The 16,883-nt window shown below is 40.7% G+C and overlaps 1 protein-coding gene across 2 annotated transcripts in view; it reads left to right on the top strand.

Annotated features, from left to right (window-relative positions):
- The window catches only part of LOC128744050 (uncharacterized), an 82,169-nt gene extending 66,090 nt beyond the window's left edge, over positions 1–16,079 (top strand). For both annotated transcript variants that reach the window (XM_053840803.1, XM_053840802.1), the window contains exons 3-6: positions 116–258; positions 342–1,702; positions 1,774–2,482; positions 13,307–16,079. In XM_053840803.1, coding sequence (XP_053696778.1) covers positions 116–258; positions 342–1,702; positions 1,774–2,482; positions 13,307–14,884 — 3,791 coding nt within the window. In that variant the 3' untranslated portion in view covers positions 14,885–16,079. The remainder of the gene's footprint in view (positions 1–115; positions 259–341; positions 1,703–1,773; positions 2,483–13,306) is intronic.
- The last annotated feature ends 804 nt before the right edge of the window (positions 16,080–16,883 follow it).

Below are 16,883 nucleotides of genomic sequence, written 5' to 3'. Positions count from 1 at the left end.
GACGTCAGCTCAAGAGTTACCCCCATCGACAGCCCCTCCCATCGTTTCTAATCGCCTGCTGTCCGCTCTCTAAACTCTAAACTAAAATCAGCGCAATTCTTGTGTTTCTTTCCAGCGAACTTCAAGCACGGTCTAACACTTGGCCCGGACCCGGCGCAGCAGTTATCGCAGCTGAAGGGCTCATCAAACATAAATATCTTTGCTGATAACAGCAGCAGTTCTGGTGCTGGTGATTCCGGCAAACAACAAGTAAACAACGTGAGTCTTTATCGCAGTTTAGCTTTACTTTTAACATTCCTTCCCACTCTTGCTCATTGAGTTTGCTTCTTTCGCACCGGCAGGACGTCTTAGCCATGCTGCAGCACAATTTGGTGGATAAAAGTAAGCAGCTTACGATTACGCCTGCGCTGGGCAGCGCGTCAAGTGCCATCGGCGAAACGATGGCGAAACCAAAGAGGAAAGCTCGCCCCATTCCGGATCTGATTCCGTTGCACAGTATTGGCCGGCTGCATCTGGGCAGTGAAGTCGGCAAAACGTACCACCTGAATCCGGAGGTCACCATCAAGAGCCGTGTGGTGATGACGGGGACGGAGGGCGAAAGCAACAATCCCGCCGACGCGGGAACCTCGCGCGGTAAGTCACCATACGTCGTCGACGACGAAAGTCCCATTAATCTTACGGCCGATCAAAACGGCGATAAGAACCTGCAGCATCAGTGTATTTTCTGTCAAATCATGGTTCGAACAACGGACGATTTGGCGCTGCACTTGCGTACGTTTCACAGCGAGGAACTGTTTGCGTTGCTACTGCAGAAGAAACCGGAGGACAACGGACAACCGGAGATGCAAACGTACACGGCGGAGAGTTTGACTATTGATATTTGGAAGAGGCTATTGGAGAATAATAAGGCGATTCTGGAGGAGCAAGAGGCTCGTGAGAATGAAAGTGACATGCAGTCTGGTCAGTACTCGAATGACGAAGACGATGCGGAGACGGTAGAATCGGCGATCAGTAAGAACGAAACCTACTGTGGAATCGAAACCGCTCCCGGGTACGGAGAAGTTACTAAAAAGATTACGGTAGAAGAAAGTGCCAACCAGTCGTGTATTATGAAGAAAGTCTTCAAATGTCCGCACTGCTCGTTCTGGGCATCGACGGCATCCCGCTTTCACGTGCATATTGTTGGCCATTTAAATAAGAAACCTTTCGAATGTTCCCTGTGCTCGTATCGGTCCAACTGGCGTTGGGACATTACAAAGCACATTCGCTTGAAGACGATCCGTGATCCGAGCCACAAAACGGCTGGCGTTCTGATGAATGACGAAACCGGTCGTCGCAACTATACCAAGTACAATCGATACATTACCCTGATGAAGGTTACCGACAGTAATTACAAGGATAGTTGTTCCTCTTCGGGCGGATCGAGGTCAATGGTCGATCATGGCCATTCGACGGATTCCTATCTGGCTATGTGCGGTAAAGCGAGCGAGAGTCAAACCAATCTGAGCTCACTAGCAAAGATGTATTCCAGTGAAGAGCTGGCACAAGCCTTCAACCTTGCCAACATGAACCAAATGGTTCGCTTCGATCAGGAGATGCTACAGTCTCTGATGGGGATGCCTAAAACCTTGCCAACCGACGCCGAACCGAAACAACTTTCCCCGCAAAAGGTGACCTACAAGTGTAGAAAGTGCAATTTTAAGTAAGTTAATTCAGAAAAATTGTACTTGAGTTGAAATTAATTGGTGTTTTATTATTTTTTCCGTATTTAAGGAATCCATTCCGCGAACTAGTGCTGATCCACGTCAAGTCTACGCATCTGAATGTGGACAAAGCGAACAGCGAAGCGGAGATCGACCTGCTGCCGTGTGACGATCCGGACCAGGAAGCGGTGGACGATGCGGTGGCAAACAGTACGCTCAGTGCACTCTCTCCGCTAAGAACACCACCATCGCCACTATCGGTTGTCAGTCCTCGAAACGATAGCGGTAGTAACATCGGCAGTCTGTCCGGTGCTCCCACCAGTGCTACCATTAGCACCACTCCCAGTGCAGCTTCCGGCGGTAGCTCAACCGCCGGTGGCTTCCACAGTAACAATTATACTACTAACGCTACATTAATTGGTGTCGGATTAAACTATTCTCAAACTGTAGCTAATGACAATCGGTTGGGAACCACTACCTATACTATCAGTAATGCTATCCCTAGTGTCGTGTTCGGTGGCGAGGTGGACAGGACGATACATACCGCTACTAGTACGACTACCAAAACTACCACTACCATTTGCGCTAGCTCGGCATCGGCCAGTACTGTTACTACTGTTACTACTCCTCCCTCTGCTAGTACTAGCACTACCACTACCACTACTACCACAACGGGTGGCGGCAGCGGCGGCAAAGGGGCGTCCAATTCGTGGCGCCCGAGTGCCCCGTATCGGTGCGGGCATTGTCATCAGGTGTCCAATTGGAAGCATGTCATCCAGGTATTTCTTCTTTGTTCGAAATTTAAAAAAAAATACTAGCCTCCAACACGCCCTCTTTCTCTGTGTGTGTGTTCGTCCTATTCTGTTCTGTTCCGTCTTTTGCGTGAGTCTTTTTTCAATCTTTTGCTTACATAGTTTTTCGATAGATCTGATAGATGCATATCCATTAACTCATTCCACCCGTAGTCAACTAGTAGTTTGTGTGATGAAAATAGCGAAGCTGAATACGTGAACTAAAATTTGTTCTAAGACATGGATACAGTAATGTATCAATTTGTTAGCCGACATGGATTATCGGGTGCACACCGATTCTCAGTAAATCCGTTTGGTGTTTTTTTTTTGTTTCAGTAAATTTTGCAGTTCTCTTGGACATTGATTATTTTGAAAGTACATAACTCTGTGAGTAATGTTTTTTAGTCATTCAGAAAAACATTATCTGGAATAAGCTTTTAATAATTTTATTTGCAGTTGTGAAGGAAAAATTCAGAAAATGTTCCAATTCTTGTAAAATTTATTAAATTTTTTTCATATTTACCAATTCATAACCTTTTAGTCTAGAATGCATTACAGCGCCCGGGAAAAAAACTGTTTTTGCTACAAAATTGAGGGTGCGGAAGTCTAATTTTATAAAGAACTAGCTGATTGCCCGATGTTACTCGGGGCCTCTGTCTTTCAACCACCTGTACATCTGTAATTGTAAAGAAAATTCTCTTAGAATTCTGTAAAGAAAGAATAGTTATGTTACTTGCATTATAGTAACAAAACTATTCTTCTTCGTTAGAATGAATCTACACTGTGTCAGCTCCCCCCTTCTGTTGTCTCTCAAGCATCTGTCTTATTTTCAGTAATCCCTATGTAGCGAAAGAAACCTTTTTTTACATTTTTGAACCCTCCCCCTTGTCAATGGCCCTCTTTTCCCCCTTTCAGAAATACACTGTTGTCGTACAGCCACTTGTTTGTTTATTTGTTTATTGTATAATTGCTATTGTTTCAAATGCATGAAAAATGTGACCCCTTTTACTTATTAGGATGCCCCCTCCTACGCTGATTCCTTTATGTCAAGGAACATGTGTACCAGGTTTGATGTAGAACCGTACAGGCGCCCAATCCTCAATTCCCACCCCCCGTTATCTCTTGCTTTTTTGTCTCCCAGCCACTTGTGCAACTGCAATCGGTCTAAATGCTGAAGAAACGCAACCCCTTTCAATTATTTGGACCGCCCCTTGATAGGGACCACTCCCCTTCCCCGTTTTTTAAACCCCCCAGAGCTGATTCCCTTATGTCAAGGAACATGTGTGTCAAATTTGGTGGAAAACGGTCCAGGCGTTCTGGAGTTATGGTGGAACATACAAACTCACGCTCACTTTTATGTATGGTTGGTGTTAAATCAGACCGGACCAAATCGCAAGATCTAAAAAAATGAGTTAATGACAACAAATGATCAAGAAATTTCTACGCTACATTTTACTCTAATCAGACTACATAAATGTTGCAAACAGCCAGAGTTATGAGAACATTTCGAACCATTGATTGAGAACATTTCGAACCGTACAGGGCAGCAAACTTTGAACGCGTTTTTCTCAAAATCAAAGTTTTGTCACTTGGTTCGGTTTGACTTAGCTTCGACCATATATAGATAGATAGATGGCCAATCTAGGTTTTTTCCAAGAGCTACTACAGCATTACTCTCTTTAGGAAAGCTACACGAAATTTCACTAGCCTTTCTACTGCAACAATCATTATTTTTTATTTTCTCAGGAACATCTATTGTTGAGTTGACTCTCTTTTTAAACATCAGTTCCTTAGTCCTCAAAATCCTTATTTAATAGTAAAATTCACAAGAACGTACTGCGTGCAATAATTATATTTTCTTTCATTTAATTAAGTGTCATTTAATTCACTTTATCAAAACCTTCTTTTTTATATTTAAGTGGTTTAAACATGTATGTAAACACAAAAGATCTGAAGATGGCCTTAACTTTTGGAGCTTCAGAGCAACATAAGAAGTTTGTTTTGAATTGACAATATGAAAAATGTGTTCATATAAAATGTGAAATGTTCATATGAAAACTGTGTGTATAAATATCTTGATAGTTTCATCACAGCTTTCTGACCATGCGCTCAAAAATTATCATCTAGCAAAAGCAAGAATTCTGCATAATTACAAAAATATTTATTGTGCAAATATTTCCTTTTTCACGTTTGATTAAAAAGGATATCTAGAACAAAAGGATTGACCTCAAAAATTTTCTATAAGTGATTTAAATGCTTGACTTCAATTATGTAATATATATTAGATGAAAACATAACTGGGTAGAGCATTAGATATAGAAAACGAAACAGAGAAATTGGGCTTTTCCTTAGCTGGCACTTCTTCAGATAATTAGTTTTGCACAAAACTTGAGCTTCTTTTGTATGTATTTTCATGAACTTTATCTCATCGTTTTTACGTTGTTGCCTGTTAGAGGGCTAAGGAAACGGAGATAAAAGAAATAGTGTAAAAGCAGCGCCATAAGCATGCTTGAGGTTGGGAAATTTTATCGTTTTTCAGCGCTTGCCTTTTTCGATAGTCGGTCCCACATGCACAAAATTTGCTTGAAATTTGTATAAATTTATTTGGGAAAATCTACTCATTAACATTTTCAACCCTATACACCACTATTCCTACATGCTTAAATCAACTGCTTTTCTTTGCTTCTGCTTGTCTAGTCCGATTGCGAGTAACAGCAAGTGAATAAAATGACAAATGAAATATTTCTTACTTTTCTTGATATTTCAAAATTGCAAAGTTCCAAAATTGCAAATACATGGACACATATAAGCATACATACATACATACATACATACATACATACACACACACATACACCGATTACAGTCGACCCTTGATATTTTGGCTTTACACGTTTTGAACGGTTTAATATAAGGTACTTTGATGATTAAGTTTGAATAACTTTTGAATAAATCGTCCGATTTTCAACAACTTTTCAAATAATAATAAATTGTAGAATCTTTCTTATTGAATTAATGTTTATATGTAACAAAAATATGTTTTCAACACTTTTTTTACACATTTCTTTATGTAACTTTCAAACCACAACTCCATTCGTCATGAAATTTATAAGTTAAGGTTTTGAAAGGCTACTCTTTCATTTGTAATCAATTTTGTTCAAATCGGTTAAGAAACCTATGAGATAATGAAGTCCCATGTTTTTCGTATTTTTATACATTACTTTTGAACTACTATCGGACTACTAAAAGTTCGATCAAAATGAAATTCAATAGCGAACAATGGGACAACTAGACCTTTATTTTGCCACTAAGATCATCAAAATCGGTCCAGCCATCTCTGATAAAAGTGAGTGAGAAGAAAAGCGTTCCACACACACACACACACACACACACACACACACACACACACACACACACACACACACACACACACACACACACACACACACACACACACACACACACACACACACACACACACACACACACACACACACACACACACACACACACACACACACACACACACACACACACACACACACACACACACACACACACACACACACACACACACACACACACACACACACACACACACACACACACACACACACACACACACACACACACACACACACACACACACACACACACACACACACACACACACACACACACACACACACACACACACACACACACACACACACACACACACACACACACACACACACACACACACACACACACACAGAAAAATCTTTCGCTGCCAAAGAAATTCTTTTAGCGTCATTTCTTGATACTGAAGGTACTTTTGATAATGCATCTTTCCTATCAATGAAGAATGCCATGAGAAATCGTGGCTTCAATGTAAGTATAATCGATTGGGTGCTATCAAATGCTATCAAACAGAGAAATATCAGCTAATCTTGGAGACACAGAAGTTAAAATAATAGCGGTCAAAGGCTGTCCTCAAGGAGATGTCCTATCCCCTCTTTTGTGGTCTCTAGTAGTTGATGATCTTCTCGTTAAACTGAAGCATAAAGGATTTGAAACTATCTGATTTGCGGATGATATTGTTATCATAGTCCGCGGAAACTACGATACTATCATCTCTGATAGAATGCAAAGCGCATTAAACTTCACATTATCATGGTGCAAAATCGAGGGATTGAGCATAAATCCTACGAAAACAACAATTGTGCCATTTACTAAAAGACGCAAAGTGTCTTTCACTGATTTAAAACTAGGAGACGTTAAGTTGTCTCTATCTACAGATGTCAAGTAAGTAGATAAACAACTTTGTTGGAACACGCATATCGATCAACAAACAAGTAAAGCAATAAATGCTTTTTGGGTTTGTAAAAGAATCTTCGGTAAAAAATGGGGTCTTAAACCAAATATGATTTACTGGATATTCTCAGCAATAGTTAAACCCAGAATCACTTATGCATCGTTTATCTAATGGCCGAAAACAAAACAAAAAAATCAAATTAAGTTGAACAAGTTACAAAGGCTTGCTATCATCTCCATAACAGGAGCTATGAGTAGCACTCCCTCTAAAGCCTTAGAAGCTCTACTCAATCTTCTTCCTCTACAACAATTCATCTAATTGGATGCTATGAAAAGTGCGTTGAGGCTCAAGCGATCCATGAGGTTCCTCGATGGTGACCTTGACCCGTTAGACACTTAAATATTCTCAAAGAGTTTTCCATAAATCCCGTAACATTAATGAACGAAGACCATATGCCTAAGCGTAACTACTTCGATCACAAATTTCGAGTTCTTAATTTTACGCGCTCTGACTGGAATGCCAGAGAACCTAACTTTCGCTCAGGATCACTGGTGTTCTACACAGACGGATCAAGACAAAATAACATGGCATGTGCTGGTATAACTGGCCCAGGGATTAACGTTTCAGTTTCAATGGAAAAACATCCAACTTTATTCAAGCAGAAATATATGCAATACTAGAGTGTGTATTGATCTGCATAAAAAGAAACTACAAAAATGCAAATATCTGTATTTGCTCGGATAGTCAAGCAGCATTGAATGCTTTAAAATCAAAAACTCACACTTCTAAACTCGTGTGGGAATGCATAAAACTGTTGGAAAAACTTTCCTGTCGCAATATGGTCAACCTCTATTGGGTTCCTGGTCACTGCGGAATCAAAGGGAACGAAACCGCTGATCAATTGGCAAAGAAGGGATCATCTATGCAGTTCATAGGACCCGAACCCTTTTTTGGACTATCTTCATGTGCCCTTAAAATGGAACTTAGGAATTGGGAAAAACTAAAGGTACAGTCTAACTGGAATATTACCCGGCAATCGAAACGTTTTATAGAGCCAAATGCTCTTCAATCACAAAAACTATTAAACCTTTCAAAATCCGACTTGAGCACATACAGCGGTTTGATAACAGGACATTGTCCTTGTAAGTACCACCTGAAACTCATCGGTAAACCTAATGAAGCTAACTGCCGCTTTTGTAATCATGAGATTGAAAGCTCCGAACATTTGTTGTGCGACTGTGTTGCACTATATCATAAACGACATAGATATCTTGATAAGGGGCTGACTCAGCCCTGCGATATTTGGAATGCTGCTCCTAATCAGGTGATAAATTTCAAACGAAATGCATCACCTGATTGGGATAAATGCCGACAGTAGTTGAGGTGGCTCATCAAACTTTGATAGCTCACTGATACGACATGGCATAAATTAAAAGAGGACACACCACAATAGATCAAAATAATGGTCGCGGTGGTAAGTCCCCAACACGGAAAAAAGCTCAATTCCTAAATCTAACGAAGAGTGTGTCTGAAGAAAAACTCAATACTTTTTCAATTTTGGTTTCTGTCTTCAGACAAAATTTAGACTTTGAACATGAAATCGTCATCGTCAGACAGATGTTATTTCCGCTGAATTCTTTGCAGAACTCACCTCATTGAATTTAACTATTAAATCGCCGTCGCAAAACGTTGATAAGTTTAATGTTGAAGAATTGTAGCGACAATGGGTCTATTGTAATCTATCTGATCGCCAACTAAAATATTGACGGTGTGAAAACTTTTTCGAACGCAGCTATAATCAGAGATTATAACCGGATTTGAACCCACAACACCCGCCAGGGCGTGTGGCTCACTGGTACTCGTGTACCTTTGAACCATAGAGGTGTTGGACAAAAGGAGACTGCGCATCCCCTCTTATTAATGTGGCGACGTATTTGGTTTTTGGGTTATTTTTAGACACACAAATAACACACAGTTGGCGGAGGAAGAGGCACAATTTGTGTGTCTAAAAATAACCCAAAAACCAGCTCCTAGCACCTGATCTCCAAGAAGTCAAACGAGAAATTGGGCTGCTGAACACCAATAAAGCCGCTGGGAAGGACCGCCTACCGGCAGAGCTTTATAAACATGGCGGAGAAACGCTAGCAAAGGCTCTACACTGGATAATTTCGAGGATTTGGGAGGAGGAAAAGTCGGAGGGGCTGATATAATTCAGAGAACATGAGAAAGCGGTACAAAACTATGATTTCCATAGTTTTCAGATTTAAAAACGGTTGCCTTCATGGTAACTTTTCTCAGATGTTCCACAGTGTTCCGCCCTAAGTTGTACATGATGGGATACAGCATAAATTGATTCACAAAAAATAGGGGAGATTAGCTGCTCATAGCTACTCTCCTCCGAGTTACACCCCCTTAAAGATTACTCGTAAAAACTAAATAACCAGTGATAGCTGCTAAAGGGAAAAAGATAGAGCTCTATCTAAGCCAGCCTAATAATACCTCGTAATACCTCGAAGCCAACGAAAGGCGAAACATACAAACATACAAAGAGCTACAGCTTTACTCTCTTTAGGAGCGTTATACGAAATTTCACTACAAATAAGGCCATTGCAAATCATATTTAAAGTTTTTGTCGCCCCCCCCCCCCCTTGGAAATTGGCTTGAAAAATTCGGGGGGCAAAAAAATAATTTGTAGGATATGAGTCAAATTTCTTTTTATAAAATCAGTTGTCTGTGGGCTCTACAGTCTGAAAAACTCGAAAAATGAGTCTCCGAGTTGAATTAACGCTTCTAGCACGAAACAGAAATGGAAATTCGAACAATGGAATTTCCGAAAATCGTCCAAAAAAATTTTCCTTCGTTTTTGTCTTTTTTCGTATATTTTTGCATAGAAAATAATAACGTATGTATTATAAGCAAGAATATATTCGGTTTTCACGTTTAAACCTTAAATAAAAATTCTTAAAATCCATGTTTTTTTTGCTCGATTAAAAAATTCACTTTGTTTTTTTCGCCCCCTCCCCCCTTCAGTGGCCGAACACCGGAAGGACAAAAACTTTATGTTTTCTCCACAGAACTAGCTAAATGGAACCATTAAATTGCCGGCCCAAACGTGGATAATGTTTAATGTTGGAGGCTCGTGGCGACAATGCGTGCATTGTATTCTGTCTGAACGCCAACTAAACCATTGACGAGTTTTCTTGAAATTTTTAACTGCTCTCGCTGCGCTGGCAGTCCCGCACGGCAGTTTTCTCGGACCTTCAACATTCTTTATCTATTTTAACGATGTCAACTTCCAACTTCATGATTCTCGTGTACTGAGGATTTAATTCCGACGAGTGGGAAGTCAGCTTATTTTCTAGAAGAGATGACTTCTTCCGTCCTTGCGTTAAAGACCTAAGAATACTGCTCTAACGGGTGGCAACTAAAATTTTGGATTTTTTTTCTCAAGCTGTCAAAAAAAAGACAAAGATACATGAAGATCTGATTTACCGAAATTAAAGATACATTATCCATTGTTGGAAAAAAAGAAGTGTACATTTAAAAACGGTCCGTAATCGGCTGTTCGGCGACGCTTTCGTTTGACGTCGAAATAGGAGCGTTGTACGGCCGTCATGTCACCTTTGCGAATGCATCTCTTTTGGGTTTTTGGGTAAAAATCAGATCGAATGGGTATTCAGGAACGATTGCATTTTTTGGCGTAAGGCGATTGTCCATCTGCATGATAGTTTCGTAGAAACGGGATCAAAATTTTCTTCAAACATTCGTCTAGTGCATCTTAATTGATAGTCAAACCAGAGAGCTTGTTGTTAAAGAAACGAGAAAGAGAACGATGTCCTTCTGCGTCCATAATTTTGGCTGGTCTTCCACTACCTTGCTTGCGAATAATTGTTAGACATCTTAGGATATGGTAAACAGTCGCAGCCGCAACATATTTGCTTTTTAAATGTTGTACCGTATACTTTTTGCCGAGATTTCTGTTGCAGTTCGTAGAAGTGTACAACGCTTATTCCTTCAAAATCATTTTATGACAATTCATAGATAAGTGGGCGAGAAGCCGCTTTCTGAACCGTTGTTCGTTTTCAAGCAGGGGCGGACTGACACACCGGGGATTTCTGTCTGTCTGTCCCTATGTTCCTTATAGAATCGAAAACTACTGAACCGATCGGCGTGAAAATTTGCATATAGGGGTTTTGGGGCCAGAGAAGGTTCTTATGATGGTTAGAGACCACTCCCCCACTAAGAGGGGGGGGGGGGTCACCCATACAAATGAAACACAAATTTCGCATAACTCGAGAACTAATCAAGCAAATGGAACCAAATTTAACATGTGGGTGCTTTTGTAGGCAATTTTTTTTCTATGGTGAATTGAGACTCCTCCCCTCTTTAGGAGGGGAATAATGACCCCTCTCCCTTTTAAGAGGGGGGCTTCCATACAAATGAAATACAAATTTCCTCATAACTCGAGAACTAATCAAGCAAATTGAACAAAATTTGACATGTGGGTGTTTTTAGAGACAAGAATTTTTTCTATGATGAATTGAAACCTCTCCCCACTTTAGGAGGGAGGGGGGCTCCTATACAAATGAAATACAAATTTCCTCATAACTCGAGAACTAATTAATTTAATGGAACCATATTAGGCATGTGGGTGTTTTTGGAGGCATGAATTTTTTCAATGATAAATTAGGATCCCTTACCTTTTTAGCAGGGAGGGCTCCCATACAAATGAAATACAAATTTCCTCATAACTCGAGAAGTAATCAAGCAAATGGAACCAAATTTGGCATGGGGGGGTTTTGGAGGCAGGAATTTTTTTAATGATGGTTTGAGACTCCTCACACTTGTGGTAGGGGGATAAGAACTCTCATACAAATAAAACAGAAATTTTTGCGTAACTCAAAAGCTAAGAGTTTACACGCACAATTTTTCCATTGATTTCCACAAGCCGCGAATGATACCATCGACCGTAAAAAGCTATAGAAAATCGTCGACGAAAACGACTTTTCCGTAAAACTGATCAAACTGATGACAGCTAGGTTGAATGGTAAGCAGTGCTGTGTGCAGATATCGGGTGGATTGCCGTGTTCATTCGAATCCCGAAGGGGGCTTTGTCAGTCAATGATATCTTATGATGATATTCAGCATAGTGCACCAATATAGTTCAGCATAGTTCCACCAATATGATGTATTTCGCTGCCGATGACAAAGATATTGTCGGCAGAACATCTGTGGCGGTGGCTAAACAAACTAAGATTGTTAGACATTTGCTGTCATGAGAATATTGCGAAATGGGACCTCTAATCTGAACGACCCGGTGGGTCGTACGGCTCCCAGTGCGCCCCTGTTTTCAAGAGCCGTCCATTTGAACGCTATTTGAATGAATTGGTTCATTTAAACGTCACGTAAGCCATAAATAAAGTTTACATGCTAAAAAGCAAAGCCTTGGTGGGTATAAACGTCTTCAATAGGACTTGACCCTTCTCTGTCGACAGATTTCGCAGCCGATTGTAAGAGTACAGGACAATTACGGGGCTAGTACAACGATCCTACTAGCTTGTTAGACCAGCATCGTACCTCGGAAGCTAACTGGGCGGTAGTTTATGTGTACTTCTGGACGAATTTTGCTTATTTAGCATATGAAAATCATATGCAATTTCAAATCAAAACGTTGTAAAGACAAGAGGTAGAATGTTTCTTTTTTAGTATGATTCGGAGTACATTTTTGGGTGATTGAAAAATGTCTTACTATAGTAATCAGTAAGTAACCAACTGCCTGCGTAACCTTTGTAGCCTTTTGGTTTGCAAGTCACAATTAAAAATAGAATTCAGTAAGTTTTCAATACGCCATTTTTACCTTTTGTCGGAGTATGATATCCAGTATTTAAATGCGACTGGATATTTTCATCTTTTGCTTGCTGCAGCCGATTCACAAATAGGCTAGGATTTACAAACAATCGAAAGGTATCTTTATTGACACTCACATCGTTATGCACTAAGAACAAATCGACTTTTTCAGCAAAAAACTTTAGCGAATGAAGTTCCAAAACGTTATGAACTGTCCCTCCGTATCGAGATGAAAATCCTGGGCTGCTATGATTGTATGCAATATTATTGGCTTCACTAGATGTCGTTATCACAGGGTACTGTTTTTTGGCAATTCGAACTTACGGAACAACCGGAGATATGGTTTTTTCATTAGAAATTTTATTTATACGTAATATTTAAATAAATTTCTTGATTGACTCAGCTTCAATATATTATAACAAGTAGTCAAGGAGAAGGTTATGTTGCTTCAAACAAATGCACCCAGTTTCGTTATATTTTCAAACTTTTTAAAATTTGCACTCATTAAAAATGGAAAGCATACGGGATTAGTGGTGAAATTTGCTGGTAGATTTTTGTTTGTTCTATGTTTGCAAGCACCTTGGATTAGTGTTTATTAATTATATATTTGCGTCGTAATCCAGAGCCGATCCACCTTCTAACTCGACTCTCTTGATTTATCCTTCCAGAGACACTGCCGTTTAAAGCATAACGGCAACGTGCTAATCGAGATGGTCTCCACCGCCAAACCGTCGCAAAACGTAACTGATACACGCAATTTGAAGAAAGTGCGAAAGCCATTTCAATCATTCGACTCAGTTTCACAGGATATCCCCGTTCAGCCGGTCACGCTGCACCCGATAGCGATCGTCCCCGAGGTTAGTCTCATCGTCCAGGAGGTACCACTTGTGCAGCCAGCAGCATTGCAGCCAACATCACCCCAACCGCCGCCACCTCTCATATTCTCCCCGGGGCTCGCCAGCGGAGGCCAATTCATCAACAGTACCGTTGCAGTCACGCCTGCATCCACACCACCCACCCCGGCACAGTCCGTCCACATGACATTCATCAACCTGACGGAGGAATCTTCCATGGAACCACCGGCGCAGCTTCAACCGACGCCATTTCTAATCGACAGCACCCCGTCCAGTGATACCACCACCGAGGAGCACGATGAGCCTCCTCCACGCACAAAACGATACCAGTGTGAGGCCTGTCCGTACGTAACCAACAGCAAGACGCAGTTTGCCTATCACAAATCCTTCCATCGACCACGTGGCGATCCCTACAAATGCGATATCTGCTCTTACAACGTAACCAAAAAGCATCTGTTGATTCAACATCAGAAAACTCATAACGAGAAAAGTCACTCAACGGCAAAGTCTACTACTGAGCGAAGCGGAAACGGTGAACTGTCACTCGTCATGGGCAATGAAACAAAATCGAGTGGCCTAACACCGGCCGACATACTAGATCTGACAAAAAAGATGACAGCCGAAGTGAGCATTACACCGGCCTCCAGCGGCAGCAGCGACAACGGGAAGAGGCATTCCAACAAAAGCAAAAAGATGATCGTTTTCTTCTGTCAGAACTGTCCGGCCCGTTACCTGGACGAAAGCGAGATCGTCATTCACCAGAACAGACACGCCCAAAAGGAGAAATATCAGTGTGATCTGTGCTCTTTTTCCACGTGCGACGAATCCAGTACAGCCACCCACAGGAATGTCCATTCGAGCAACTACAACCGGACGACCGCCGAACTGCGAAGTTTGCATTCCGAAAGTGAACGCCACGCACAACCGAACTTAATTCAAGTCGGTGAACCGGAACTTGTTTGGGTAGTTGAAAGTGATTATAACTTACTGAAAATGCCACCTGCCGTAGAATCTGAACCGGAACCGGAACCAGAAACGATCACAGCACGTCCTCGGAGATCGGCGCGTACACGGCACAGTGCCGCATTGGAACCACCAATCACGGAGCTGACCAAGCAACCGAAGGTGTACAGCTGCGAGCACTGCGACTACACCGACAGCTCGGAGTGTTCCTTCAAGGATCACGTTCGGGTACATTTTTCCGCCATCCTTTTTCCGAAGGCGGAAAAACGAGCCAAACTTTGCGAGCCCGGTGAACCCTTCAAGCTGATCGCAACCTCCGTCGATAAACCGGAGGAGAGCTTCGAGTTGAATTACGATACGGATGACGGTTCGGTGCAGAGTGATGCCAGCGATTGCAACAGTACCGACAGGATAATCATTGAAATCTAAACTCTAAACGACAAACGATGCAATAATTTTTCTACAAATCACACACACATACACACAGAAAAAAGAACACAGACACACAGAGTAAACTACCGACCAGTGCACGTAACGACACCTGAGTTAAGTATAAATTAATGTTAGCTGTTAGTTTTCCTTGTATAAAGCAACAAAGAGTGAAGGTTCTTCGTAGTTTGCCATTCAACCAAAATCGGAACAATGAGAAAATCTCAGTCAAGTACAAATTGAACATTGATTGCCCTTTGAAAACTGTAGCTATTTAGGCAAAAGAAAAGTGAAACAAAGTAACAAACAAACAAACAAACAAAGTAAGAAACAAACACACCAGCGGTTCATTAGCTTCCCAACGATTTTATTTTATTTCTAAGTAACACGAACCCATTTTGTATAGGTTAAGGTTAGCACACTTATTTTAGTGGCCGAACAACAAATAGACAGTGAGGAGGGCTTTTTAATCTATGTATGATGTAAATCGGGCAGCAGCAGCTTTCGCAGAGAATCCACAACACTCGGAACGGAAAAGTGTTGTTGTACACTGTAGCTTTATGAATATGGAAATGTAATATTTATCGTTTGCCGCACAAGTATACTGATACATTACATACATTACATAGTATGCTTCAGCGGGGTACATCCGATGCACACAACACATGCCCACACTACCTACCTATTCTATTATTATAGATGTTATTTTTTGTTTCGTTTTTGTTTTAACAGCCACCTTCATCAAGGTGTTGATTAGTATTATTATTCGATGTTTAGTAGAGCAATGCTCTTTCTAGAGAAAACGGAAAATCTATAAATAAAAGAAAAACTAACAAAAAGAGAGGGTCTTTTGAGGGAGAAAAAAAAAATCACGACAAATTCCATTTTATTACCAGTAACCGTTAGGACCACTCACAATCGGAGCCAAAGTGTGTAAAAAGCAAAATTGTTTTAATCGTATGTAACTTGATTTTAGGACGAAGCAAATGGTAGGAATAGTTTCTTGTGTCATATATTATGTAGAGCAATTGGGCCAAATCCGAATTCGTTAGTCTACTGACTGTAGGTCGCACATTCGTCAGACACACACACGCAGAATTGATTGTCATTTGTAATATTTATGTATATATTAAATGTAGATGTACAATTTGTTGTTGAATTTGATTTTATAGGAACATGGCGTTTAATAAAGAATATGGTTATTTATAAAAATTGAACTTACTTTTATTTACGTTCGGCATTCCTTCTATTCTGTATATCCTTGGTACTTGGTAATCTTACGGCCGGAATCTTCGTGCCATAACCCCCGTGGCTTCACGACTTTCGCCTGGTTAATCACGTGGATTTTCCCAAGAAGTGCTTGTCACTCGTGTTTTGCGCGCCAGCACCAGCTCTCCCTAATTTTTATACATTTGTTAACCTGCCGTCAAACTCCGACAGAAAACTTATTCACTTTTTCTAATTAATTTCACATTAATTACGCTATTACTATATATAGTTTCCTTGTGTCTGACTGTAACGCTAGATCCAAGCAAACTGTTAAATAAATCTTTTTCTGGACTCCAACACACGTTGTGAAGGTAACAACGATTTCGGCAGTGGGTGGGTGGGCGAAATCGGCAATTTGATGGGAAGCCTCACAATGCGATACTGATTTCAACAAGTCCTACAGAGGAACAAAAGAATTTGGTTTTAAAACAATATTTGAAGCAAACGTCAATCGTTTGAGATTGATGAAGCATTCTTAACGTGTGACTTGGCACGTGGTAATAAGGATAACCTACGAGCCATAATTGATTATCAGAAGCCAAAATAGCCAAAATAGCGCATTTACTCAATATAAAGTGCGAAAACGCATATCCCGTTGAGTATTTTTATTCCTACATTTACCTACTTCTTCTGGAGTTTCTTACGAGAATGGTAGCTAAAACCCTTTCCGAGTCAGGTGTGGTATGATATCTAAATCACACAGTAGTAATGTAACGTGTTTTCTTAAACA

This window comes from Sabethes cyaneus, chromosome 3 (assembly GCF_943734655.1).
Source record: "Sabethes cyaneus chromosome 3, idSabCyanKW18_F2, whole genome shotgun sequence".
NCBI classification, from domain to species: Eukaryota; Metazoa; Arthropoda; class Insecta; order Diptera; family Culicidae; genus Sabethes; species Sabethes cyaneus.
Note: the sequence above shows the minus strand (reverse complement) of the source record. Positions and strands in the feature narration are given on the sequence as shown.